The sequence below is a fragment of the Eschrichtius robustus genome, chromosome 5 (assembly GCF_028021215.1).
Source record: "Eschrichtius robustus isolate mEscRob2 chromosome 5, mEscRob2.pri, whole genome shotgun sequence".
Lineage (NCBI taxonomy): Eukaryota > Metazoa > Chordata > Mammalia > Artiodactyla > Eschrichtiidae > Eschrichtius > Eschrichtius robustus.
In genome coordinates, this window is record NC_090828.1 from 47,661,348 (window position 1) to 47,674,586 (window position 13,239).

Sequence of the window (13,239 nt, forward strand, 5' to 3'; positions counted from 1 at the left end):
CTAGTTTAGCTACACACGTGAGGTGGAGTGAGATGATGCGAAAGAGACAGTCCAGCTCTGGTGACTGGATTATGCAGATGCTTATAAAAACCAGGATGAGCATGAGATTTTTACCCTGAGAGTGATGAAAAGCTGCTTGACTGTCTGAATCAGGCAGGTGAAATGCTCTGCTTCACTCTGGTCCTTCTATAAAGAATGGGTTGTAGCTGGGGCAAGAGAGGAAGCAGAGAGATGAGAACAGCCCCTGCACTGACCCAGGTAAGAAACGATGGTGGTTTGGTACAGGGCAGAAATAGCGGAGATGATGATTTATTGAGGGCCGTGGGATATATTCCGGAAGCTGGAGACAGAACTGACAGGGCTTGCTGGTGGATGGGGTAGAGAGTCGCGCCTCTAAGATGGGGAAGTTTATATGGAAATACTTATTTTTGTGGTTTTTCCTTTATGATGGAGGGTAACAGTTCCATTTTGGTCCACATTCATTTTGAATAATATATGAGACATCCAAATGGAAATATCAAATTGGTAGTTTGCAAATACAACTTTAAAGATCCAAGGAGAATTAATAGCTAGAGCTATAGATTTGGGGATTATGATATATAGATTGTATTCAGAGCCACAGGATAGGATAGGAGCAGCTAGGTAAAAGGTGTAGTTGAAGAAGACAAGGGCCCAGAACAAAGCTCAGAGACACCTCAACATTTAGAAGCTGAGCAGAGTAGAGCTATTAAAGGAGATGGAAAAAGAGCAACCAGCAGTAAAGGGGAAAACCAGAAAAGTACAGAGTCCCAGGAGCCAAGGAAAGAAAAGTATTTCAAAAAGTATGGGTCAAATGACCTTGTTGAATGGTTTTGAGGGGTCAAGAAAAGTATTCTTGACCTGCAAGTCAAGGATGACCTTGCCCATGCCTACCTGAGCCTGACAGGAGGGGTTGGGAAGAGGATGGGAAGTGAGGAAGTGGAGACGGTTACTATAGAAACCACTTTCAACAAGTCTTTGAAAAGGGGAGCAAAGGAAGGGGACTGTAGCAGAGGGGATGATGAGGCAAAGGCAGGGGTGTTTTATTCGTAAGGAGAGGAGGTACTAGGGCATTTGCTTCATCAAAGGCACACTATTCCTAAACCTGGCTGGATAGAAACAAACTGATGTGAACCATCGAGTAGGGCAAAAAAAACGGACAATGTAGGAATGAAGGTGAAAGTAGCAAAAGCCAAGTCTGTGAAGGGTGAGAGAGAGGGTATCCTTAGAAGGGGTGGCCTTTGATCAGAGCTAAGTTATCTGATTAAACGCTCTGCCCTTTAGCACACTGAATTTTACTATCAGCTTTCAAGCAAAAAACGTCCTGTGTTCCCACATAAATTGACTAAAGTTAACTTATTAAATATCTAAAACACTTACCAAAATTTTATCCTGTTTTGACCTCACAGATGCTCCAAACCACTGATGGGACTTAAACTCCAACGGATCGTCCTTGGCATAATCTCTATTGCCTAAAATGAAATTAAATTAAGTTAAAAAATAATTTAAAAAAAAAACTGTGAGGGGTGAGAAACAAAATATTCTTACTTAGTATAACATAGTTTCTTTCAATCCAACCGGGTTTATGACTAGTGTGCCTTTGATTAATCAAATAGTACACTGGCTATTTATCTCATATACTTTACACACACTGGGGATTTTCAGCTAATCAGAAAAATAAAATACAGGATGACTTAGAAGTGTCTCAGATTTGTTATTAATCCTACCAATTATCATAATGCAGATGTGAAAAAGTAACAGGAAGTGAAATTTTCCAGTTGCTAAATTGTAAGAAAATTAACTATTAAACAAACACTTACGATTACCTTCTGTACTCCCAAAAGTTCTTTCTGTGGCATGAAGATATTTACAAAAATAGAAGGCTATGAAACACCTTTATAGAACACTAGCAGTAAAAGACTAAGATCTTACCAATGACATTATAACGTGAGTCAGAATCCAGAAGACATGATTTGGCTGGTTGGAAAAAGAATTCGATTTGGCACACTACATGCAAACATTTATTTTTCAGCCTACATTATTGAGGAAATTATTCCTGATATACCAGGCACTCATGTAAAGCACTGTAGATTTAAAAAGAAAAAGATAAAAATCTTTTCCATGAGAAAGCTCTTGATCTGGTCGATGAAAAAATTACAGAAATATATGCATAAAGTATTTGGGGAAGGAGAGACTATTTTTAAAGTCCAGTCTGTTCCTCTTAAAATCTGTTTATAGTAATCATTCCTTATAAACATATATTTCAATAACTGTATTGGACAAATACATCAGACAAGTGTCAGTTTTAAGAATGCCAGACAACATGTTAATATCATCAAAAGGTTTGGTTAAATCTACTCCCTAAACCCCACCCATCTAAGGTAGTGCTTATGGTTATTCAATTCCATTCTGAGGACTTAAGACCAATTGAAGAGTTACACATAATTAACGATCATTTCAATAATGCCAGACATCATCTAGGCAAGATGCAAGGTTAACAGTTAACATATTAGTTGTACAATTCTTTGAACATTTTCATTGTTTTGCCAAAAAATTTTTAATGTGTCAATTTCCAAAGTCCTCCATCTGTAGTCTAAACACCACTCTGTTTTTTGTCAGTGGTCACAAAGGCACCATTTACTAGTAAAGGGAGGGAGGAAGGAGGAACAAACTAGCTAGTACATGGCCTTTTACCATGTGAATCAAGGTGTCCCAACAGTAGCTGGCTTGCCTTTGAAGCCTATGTTCACATGCCGACCTCACACATCAGTGACCTATAGATCACCTAACAGTTCACGTGCTCCCTTACATTTCCCATCCTCCCATAGTTAGATTAAAGCCACATAACTCATTTTTATCAATAAGCTAAGAGCAGAAGTGGCATGTGTCCCTTCCAATTCAAGTCAGTTAAGAGTGGATATGAGTTCAGTAGTCATCAAGGAAATGCAAATCAAAACCACAATAAGATATCATCTCATACCAATTAAGAAGGCTATTATCAGAAGATGTGGAGAAAAGGGAACCCTGATACACTGTTGGCTGGCAATGTAAATTGGTGCAGCCATTATGGAAAACAGTAGGGAGGCTACTCAAGAAATTAAAGACAGAACTATTGTATGATCCAGGAATCCCACTCCAGGTATATATCTGAAGGAAATGATACCACTACCTTGAAGAGATCTCTGTACTCCCATGTTCACTGCAGCATTATTCACAATAGTCAAGGTGTGAAGCAACCTAAATGTCTATGGCCAAGTGAATGAAAAAAAGAAAATGTAGTATATAATTAAAATGGAACATTATTCAACCTGAAGAAAAGAAATCCTACCATGTGCACCAACATGGACGGACCTAGAAGACATTATGCTAAGTGAAATAAGCCAGACACAGAAAGACAAACACTTCATTATATCACTTACATGTGAAATCTCAAATTGTCATTTCATTTTAAAAAACAAAATAAAACAAAAACAGTGGATATGTATTCTCCATGTTTTCTTTCTCCCAGCCTTGAGGTTGAAAGAATAGATGGTGTGGAATCCCTTAATGGAAGCAGCCTCAGTCCAAGTTTCTAAACCACCAAGAATAGCCAAATGACCCACACAAGATGGTGATATGAGCAAGAAATTATCCTTTCTTAAGTGATTGATATCTGGGTATTTGTTTGTATATTAAAAAAAAAAAAAACAAAAAACCATGTTGCTACTGCAGTATAGCCTAGCACAGTTTGAGTAATATATGTTCTAAAAACAAAATGCTATATCCAAAATGGACTAACCTACAACTACAAAGAAGCTCAGCCCTTGGAAGAATTGGATTCAATTAATAGTTTTTTCAAGGACTTTAGCCATAAAAAATATGCTTACAAGTTATTTAATAGGATTTTTAAAAAATTCCACTGCAAGCTAACTGTGTTCTCTCACTGTGTTACTGGCTTTCTATTCTATTCTTTTCTACAAAGGAAATAAAGGCTTTTTCCCCCCTTACATTAATGAAGCAGGAGAAATACAGTATGACAGTGAAACAGTCGATGCTTGGAGGGATTCACTTCTGTTCATTGTCCCTTGAGACCATAAGCATCATGATAAACTCAGGTAAGCTTAGCCTGAGGGAACTGACTTTATGATCTAATGTATCTGAACAAAAAGTACAGCATTATCACAACTGCTACCTCCTGCTTCTGCTTTCATTTAAAACAGCCTTTTCAGCAAGACCCTAAAGATGTCAAAGTAGAAGCAAAACTCTTCTATATTAGAGGAAACCTTCCATGAACGAAAGTACCATATTAGAGAGGTGGTACTCAAATTAATTTAAGACTCCATGTATTTCCTCATACTCTAAAACTTCGATTCAGAAAAAAAAGAGAGATGTAGGGACTTCCCTGGTGGCGCAGTGGTTAAGAATCCACCTGCCAATGCAGGGGACACGGGTTCGATCCCTGGTCTGGGAAGATGCCACACGCCGTGGAGCAACTAAGCCCATGCGCCACAACTACTGAGCCTGCGCTCTAGAGCCCGCGTGCCGCAACTACTGAGCCCGCATGCTGCAACTACTGAAGCCCGCGCACCTGGAGCCCGTGCTCCGCAACAAGAGAAGCCACCGCAATGAGAAGCCCATGCACCGCAACGAAGAGTAGCCCCCGCTTGCCGCAACTAGAGAAAGCCCGTGCACAGCAACGAAGACCCAACGCAGCCAAAAATAAATAAATAAATAAATAAATTTATTTGTTAAAAAAAAAAAAAAAGACATGCAGACCCAACATCACTATATTCTTGCCAATACAATATTCCTGCCTACAAGACACCTGGTATAGTTTCCTCAAAAATGTCAATGTCATGAAAGACAAAAAAAGTAAGATTCACGATTCAAAGAGAACAATCTATGGCAACCCAATGCAAGATGTGACACTTGATTGAATCTTGTGTCTGAAGAAATTTTTCAAGTTACAACGGACTTTATTAGATAACAGTATTGTAATAATGACATGTTTCTAGTATGCGATGATGATAGTACTGTGGTTATATAAGGGGAGGTCGCAGTTACGAGGAACTGCCTGCTGAAGTGTTTTGAGGTAAAGTTTCACAATGTCTGCAAGAATACTTGAATCTAGGTGAAGGCTATATTGTTCATTGTATTACAGTTTCAAATTTTCTGTAAGTTTAAAATTTTTCAAAATAAAAGTACAGCAGTTAGCAAGTACAGATATTATGTACTATAAGGCCAACAACAGAATATCTTCTGTTTCTCTTTATTTGCACTTTTTATTATATTTACTCTAATAATAATCATTAAAAACATTTCAAAACAAATGAAAACATAAAACACAAAATAAAGCCATATGTAAAGATGAATCTAAATACCACCATCCCACCATAAAGAAATATCCTCTGCTCACATTTTGGTGTCTATTCCTAAACACTTGTTTTAGGAATACATGCATATCCTTTTATGCAAAGTAGATATTTTAAGCCAATATTAAAAAAAATTCCAGCTATTACTATATATATAAATGTATATACTTTTTTCCCTGTAACAATATGTCAATAAAAGTAGACCTACAGTACCGTTTTCACTGTTGTTGAGTACAACATTATACAGCTGTACAGCAGTTTATTTAATCAACCCCCTGTATCTCCTTCAGTTTCAAGTTTAGGAATATTTCTATTTTGATTTAAGAGACTTACATATTCCCTCAAAGTCACGTCTACTTCCTCTTCCAATATACACGGAAGTTCATCATAAGCTATCTGAGCATGAGCTCTTTGCTAAATGAAGATGATAAACCTTCTGGAAGATGGTATGTAATATAGAATATTATTCTAATGGCTAAATTTTAATCAAGATTCCAAGATAAACTTATTTCTATATGTAAGAGTTCCCTTACCCTGAGTCCCCAGTCCCTTATACAAGCCCTGCTCATTCCCACCTGTAGGCCTCTGTACCCAAGGGCCTCTGACCTAGAAAACCTTATTGCTTCCATGTTTGATCCAAACCCTAACTGAAGAGTCAGGTGTAGCTGTCCATGACCCCAACGCATGATGAAATGGTAGTCTGCCCCTGAAGGAAATATCTGATACAAGGGACAGTCATGGGAACAAGTAATTACAGTGGAGCAATGGTAGAGGGCTGTGTAAAGAGTACTGGGAAAAGGGTGGCAGAGTACAAGTGAGGGAATGCTTTCTGGGCCAAGAGAAGATCCTGTGCAAAGAAACAAAGGAGTGGATATTCTTGGATTTTTTAGAGACTTGTGAGTTGTTCACTGTGACTAGAGAAAAGGGTCTAGAGGGGAACAGTGGTCAAGAGCTTTCATGCAACACTACGAGTGGACTTCATGGCATTTTTGAATTGCCCTCTATGCTAAGCAATTTTTCTTCAATTATATTTCTGAAAGGAGGAAGAGAAGTTTCCTCTGTAAACTGTTATCCCATTCTCTTCCTACTACTTTGAAAAACTGCTTCCATAGATTTTTTTTTTCCGAAACAAATGGACTTTTCTCTAAATTTGTAAGTGGTGGCATAGGACGCTGCTATGCACGGTCAAGTAGTATGTGCTTCTCATTGCTACCATGTTCTATGTCCTGTTTTTTAAAAAAAAGCATCAAAAACATCCCTTACCATTATGATTATGGTTACCTGCCTTTGTGGACATCAGGTTTAGCTTAAGCTAAAAAAAAGTCCTGGAAAATAAATAGAAATTTTACATATATTTTGGTTTTATTTTTATCATCAAGTATTATGGAGCACAAAAATCCATAGTTCTTACCAATATGGCAAGCAATTTACCCACAGCATTTAAGAAAAATGAAGCAGCACCAGTCAAAGGTGAAAAAACATCAGGCAATATGGCTCTTTTTGATTAAAAAGTACATTTGAAAAACCAAGACAACAGCCATATCTTATAGCATCAAGTGATTAAAGGTGTTTTCAATTACATTAACAAACACAAGAAGTCAAATGTATTTGGCTATAACGCATTGGCATATATTGGTATCCAAAACTTAGTCAACAGTTTTCCAAAAAATATGTTATCCCCCATTGCTTTGAACGCCTTCAGCTTCAACAGGGTCACAACCTCAAATTACCATCTTTTTAAGAAGTTTGCTCAATGGGAAGTTCTTCTTTACCAATCAGAACTTTTTTCCCAGAGACCAAGTCTTAAAATACCCAATTCAACCTCAGGCAGAAGTTTCACTCAGAGGAAGTGTGAATAGAGGTGGGTGGGGAGAAAGAAAAGGAAAGCCTGTTCTCCAAACACACTGACAAGAAGTTCATTCATGACCTGGCTGAAATTGGCAGCTAATCCAGGGCGCATGACGGAAGTAAATATTTTGAGTCACAGCCCTGAGTCACCATTTCGAGTGATGCCGGAACTCCCCAGGCTGCTTGGACCATGCCACCAACCTTGAAAGGGAAATAGAATACAGACAACTGCAGAAATTCCAGTGCTGAAGGAAATGCTTCCTCAGGGAACAGTCAAGAAAGAACAACGATTTCTGTCCATAATTCTGTAAAACACCTTGGAATATTAGCTCTGATCTCCCAAGTAAATTAAAAGGAAAAAGAGTGTCTCACACAATGGCAAAATTGAGAAGAAATTGCCCCGTATTACATAAATTAACATAAGACTCCATACTATCACTTTCGGAAATTCATAGAAGAAAATGCTGCTAGAGAACCTTAAAGTTAATTAGCAAGTACATCACCAGAGAATTGAAAATTTAACATCTATTTTGGTCGGCTTTTAAACTTGCCAGTTGCACTTTATCAGACTCCCATGATTGAAGACTTCAGGACAGAAGTATATTGGGTAACGCCAACTGTCATAGCTCTAGACTCTGCCCGCTGATTAGTAACCAACTCCTCTCATTTTTTTCTCATTTCCTCCAAGTGTTTGAAAAGACACTGTTGAACATTCAACTTGCTGGAGAATTACAGGAGATGCTTTTTTTTTAAGACAAAGTTACCTTATCACCCTAAAGCTACATTTTTTTGTTTCTTCTTTTCATGCCTAAAGAATATCCTTGGGAACAACAAGACGACATCACCTTTTTTGAAAAGGCCAAAGGCCAGAAGAATGCCAAAACATTAGAAAAGCAAAACAGTAAACTTTTATTTGGAAGTGACCTGTATTTAGTCATTCAGCTCCCATTTGTTACTTTACAAATAATGATGTAGGTCCTCAGAGAGTTTATATTTTGCCCCAAAAAAGTGGCTATTAAAACAATGTAATGTACAGCATGGTGACTATAGTTAATAATACTGTACTGCATATTTGAAAGTGCCTAAGAGAGCAGATCTCAAAAGTTCTCACCACAAGAAAAAAATATTTTGTAACTATGTACGAAGATGGATGTTAATTGACTTATTGTGGTCATCATATTGCAATATATATAAATATCAAATCATGATGTTGTATACCTGAAACTAGTATGTCAATTATACCTCAATTAAAAAAAAAATGCCATCCCATATTCACCCTTTAATAAAATAGACAATTTGCAGGCTTCCTTAAGCAGCTTTTTACCTCAAACATCACTTTTGCTCAGTCACACTTCCTATAACAAATTTGCCTGAAAGAAAAATCTCCCAATATGGTTTACTTATTTATGTGAAAATTAACAGGACAGAGAAAGAAATCTCTTTGATCCTCCATTTAAATAAATAAATCATGGGTAACTCCTATGTCTAAATGCATGGAATATAGCAGTTAAATGAGACAGATAAGGTCCCTGCTTTCAAGGGAGAGAAATAATAAACAATTACATAAGCTATTTTCAGAGAGTTACAAATACTATAAAAGAAATATGAAAATGAAAAAGTAGTCAGACAGCTGCTAGTATCATGTATTTATAACATAATGCTATTGTGAAATAATGTATTTCATTGACTCAGAGCTGCAAATATTCAGATATCAACATCTCTGAAATATGAATGTGTATTACAGTCCATGGTGACATAATTATAACTAGCAGCATTTTTCAGTAGTACCTAAATAGCACATTTTAACATCAGTGGGGGTGTAATTGGGCAGTGGCTGGCAATGAACATGAGGTTTCTTTTTAGAGAGTGACAGAAATGCTCTGGAATTAGATTACAATAATATCTGCAAAACTCTTAAAATGTACCCTTAAAACAGGTGACTATTATGATAAATTATATCTCAATAAAACTGTTTTTAAAAAATGACAAACTTGTCAGGTAGAAAAGTAGCTGCTACATAACAGAAATGCGTGTATATAATAAAGGCTTTTTCAAAATTAACAAAAAAATTAGATGCATCAGAAGGGAAATAGACCAAGAATACAAATAGACAATACAAAACAAAAACACAGAAAGAGCTAATAAACATATGAGAAAAGACTTAACCTCATTAGAAATCAGAAATGCAAGTTAAAACAAGATAAATGTTTCACCCACCAAACTAAGAAAGATTATATCAAGTTTGGTTCAGAGATAGGTTGTATCGATGTTTTCCTACTTCGCAAATATCTATCAAATGTACGTTAAAAAACACACATCACTTTGACTTCCAAATTTCATTTTTAGAAATTAATCCTAATAATTTAAAATATGAACAAACAATAAACATGTTCAAAGCACTGTTATAATAGATTTTAAAAACAGCAAAAAGAATCTATCTCAACACAATAGGACATAAATTGAGTAAATTATAATTTTACATATTTATACACACAGACGCACACACACACACAAACAGTATATACAAAGGCCACAAGGTACGTGCACAAACACGTTATACACACCCATCCAAATATATCTTATGGCCATTGATTTCCTGGGTGGTGGGATTTGGGAGATTTTTATTTTCTTTTTGCCCCTCAAAGTTATCTCATTTTTTCAATCAATGAATATGTATTATTTGCATGTTTTAAAAGGTAAAAAAAAAAGTAGTGTGGATACGTATCCAATAATCTTCACATACAAAAGCTTAGTTACAGCTTCCACATCCCCTCTTAAGTAACTTTATTTGCATTTTCATCTCCCACACATAAAAGAGTTTTAGTTCATGAAATTCAAGAACATTTAAATTGAGCAAGCTCTTCCTAGCAATTTTTATAAGCATTATTCTTCCTATATTCAATAACCATTATACTTCCTAGTACTCAAACTACTAGAGTAGAATACTGTGAAAAATAATTCATTAAAAAAATCAAAATTCCAGATATTACTGAAGATCAAAATGGAGGTTAATAACTTCTTTGACTTAGTAAGAAAATACAGTTTCTTAATTTAAGAAACTCTGAAAGACAATATGCAGTGGTTAGGTGTCAGTATTAATGCAAGGATGATTTGCTGTATAACTTTAAAGTGTCTTTAAATGTCTCTAGAAGCATAATTGCATTGACTTAAAATAATAAGAGAGAAAGGTCTCTAAATCCAGTGTTTGGGTCCACAGACTACTGAAAAACTAATCACTTGTGAATCTAAAAATAAGTTCTGAAATCACAGTCTATGAACATGAGAAAGTGATACTAATTTACCTAGAGCTATCCAAAAACGTCTTTTATATAAAATTAGATATAACTGTTTTCTAAAAGCAAACAAGAAGAGTCAGAAAAGTAGAGCCAGAGAAAATATGATGAAGCTCATTTCACTGGGGACTGGTATTTATTTATTTATTGAATTATTACCACCACAGGGAACAGAGAATCAAAATCTCCCTCTCCTTCCTTCCGTGAGCAATTCTGATGCTTCTCATGGAGCCAGCACAAAGAATACAGGCCCTTTGAAAACACCCACTGCTCCATCAATGCTGGTTTGTTTCCTCCTAGTGATGAGAAGGAAATGATCCTGAAAGCATCTAACATTTTAAAACAAAAACTCTTTACTAAAGTTAAAAAAAAACAACAAAAAACCCCAAGTCCATGTTAAGTCTTAAAATAATGGGTGTGAGTCAGGTCAAAACGGGCCAGGAAGAGGATGAGTTTAAAGGAACATATGAACTCAGTTTTGGTAAAACATTTAAAATGTTAAAATACCAACTAACTGCATGAGTTAAAATAACAACTAACTAGTAATAAAGGAATTGGATTAATTGATTTCTAGGTTGCCTGCCAGTTCTCCAATTGTATAATTCTCTACTGGAGAACAACAGATTATATCAGGAGAAACAGTTTCATTAAAAAACACACATATATATAATTCTTTAGTATAAATTTATTTTGTATTAACAAAGAGAAGGGAGACTATTTTTCTCTGTGTTCTTTAACTTTCTAATTTGCAGGACTGTTGCAACTGGACAGATATCTAGACACCACTCTGAAAGACAGAAAATTCACCTAGAGGACAAAAGCAAACTTAGGAGGCTGTTTTTCAGATGGCCTGATTGTTTTAATTGCAATGAGTTGGCAACTGTACGGCAGAGAGGCCAGAGAGCAGCTAAGTTTTCTATTTTCTATTAAATACAAAGCGCAGTCATATCCAGAAAATACTCCACAGCATTTTTCTTGACTGGAAAATTGGCACGGCCAGGGTTTGCCCAGCCTACGGCCAAGCCCTTATGGGAACAGGTTATAAGTGTTCCAGCAAGCCATTTCGGTAGCAGGGCAGTGATGTGACTTCTGACCTTCTCTAGAACAGATATTGTTGGTGAGAGGTGACATCCATTCACTGAATTTGGAACATAAACATAGGCGCTTCTCCTCTTATTAAGGGACGTATTTAACAATCATGCAGGCAAGCCCGTCTTTCTACACAAAGAGACTTTGACCGTGCCAGGTGCTACATGTTCTCCTCTGTCAGTGCACATCATCAGTCTATCTTTTGAGAAAAGACTTACTATTAAGAAAACTGGGCAAGGGTCAGTCTGTTAGTAACATCTGCTTCCTAAAAAAGGAAAGCATGCTGCAAGGAGAAGATTTTCCCAAATGCCACCATAACAGAGGTTACAACACAAACCAAGATATAATCCATTTAAGAATATCCACAATTATCTTTAGTTTTTTTCCTTTTCCATAATCATTCACTTCCCCACAACTGTAGTATGGGCATGATGTAAACTATCCTTTCTTCATTTGTACACTGCTTCATCGCTTATAAAGTACCTTCATAGACATTATCTCCTTAAATCCACATGACAAACTTGAAGGGTAGGTATTATGCTTATTTGATAGATGGGAAAAACTGAGGCTGGCAAACTTAAATCACTTGCCCAAGGTCACATCTAGTGCGTGTCAGAGGTTGAATCTGAGCCATCACCTTCTAGTTTGCATTCCCCATAACCACAGAGCCAAAGCAAAAACAACAAGAGAGGGAACAAGGCCGACTTACATAAGCATGGTTGTGCCTAAAGTAGCTTATAGTATAACCAATATCAAACAAAATATTTAAAAGGGCACTGTGGTAACAGAATAATCCCCCCCACCCCGCCACCCAAAGATGTCCAAGTCCTAAGCCCTGGAAACTTACATTTGAATATGTGACCTTACATGGCAAGAGGGACCTTGCAGGTGTGATTAAATTAAGGGGCTTGAAATGGAAGGTTACTCCAGATTTTCTCGGTAGGTCTGATGTAGTCACAATGGGGAGGCAGAAGAGTCAGTGTCAGAGTGGTGTAGCCTGAGAAAGATTCAACCAGCCACTGCTGGCTTTAACAACGGAGGAAGGGGCTACAAGCCAAGGAAGGTGGGTGGCCTCTAGAAGTTAGAAAAGGCATGAAAACAGATTCTTCCCTAGAGCCCCCAAGAGGAATGCAGCACTGCAGACATCTTGATTTTGGCCCAGTGAGACAGCTGACCTTCAGAACTGAAGACAATAAATTTGTGTTGTTTTTAAGCCTCCAAGTTTATAGTAACTTGTTATGACAGCAATAAGAAACTAATTGAGGCATGAAGACAAAATTGAGATAACAGACTACCCTAGCCTGCTACATAAATATTCTTGATATTGTTTTGCATACCAACAAATCTGTACCAACAAACTGTATTTTGCATAATACAGTTTTAGAATATTTTTACTTCCTAAAATACATAGATCATTAATCCTTAAACTAAAGCAGATTTGCTCAAGTTCTACCTTCCCACATCTACATTCAGATAAATTGTGTTTTCTACATGACAATCATCTTTTTTTTTTAGGAGTAGGGGAATAAGATACAAACTACTATGTATAAAATAAATAAATAATTAAATAATTCTCTACTGGAGAACAACAGATTATATCAGGAGAGGGGAATAAGATAGGAGTAGGGGAATAAGATACA

At 36.6% G+C, this 13,239-nt stretch overlaps 1 protein-coding gene across 2 annotated transcripts in view; it reads right to left on the reverse strand.

The window, feature by feature from the left end:
• ITGAV (integrin subunit alpha V) overlaps positions 1–13,239 on the reverse strand; it is an 88,670-nt gene that overhangs the window by 53,110 nt on the left and 22,321 nt on the right. For both annotated transcript variants that reach the window (XM_068544817.1, XM_068544816.1), the window contains exon 3: positions 1,399–1,490. In XM_068544817.1, the coding sequence (XP_068400918.1) occupies positions 1,399–1,490 (92 nt within the window). The remainder of the gene's footprint in view (positions 1–1,398; positions 1,491–13,239) is intronic.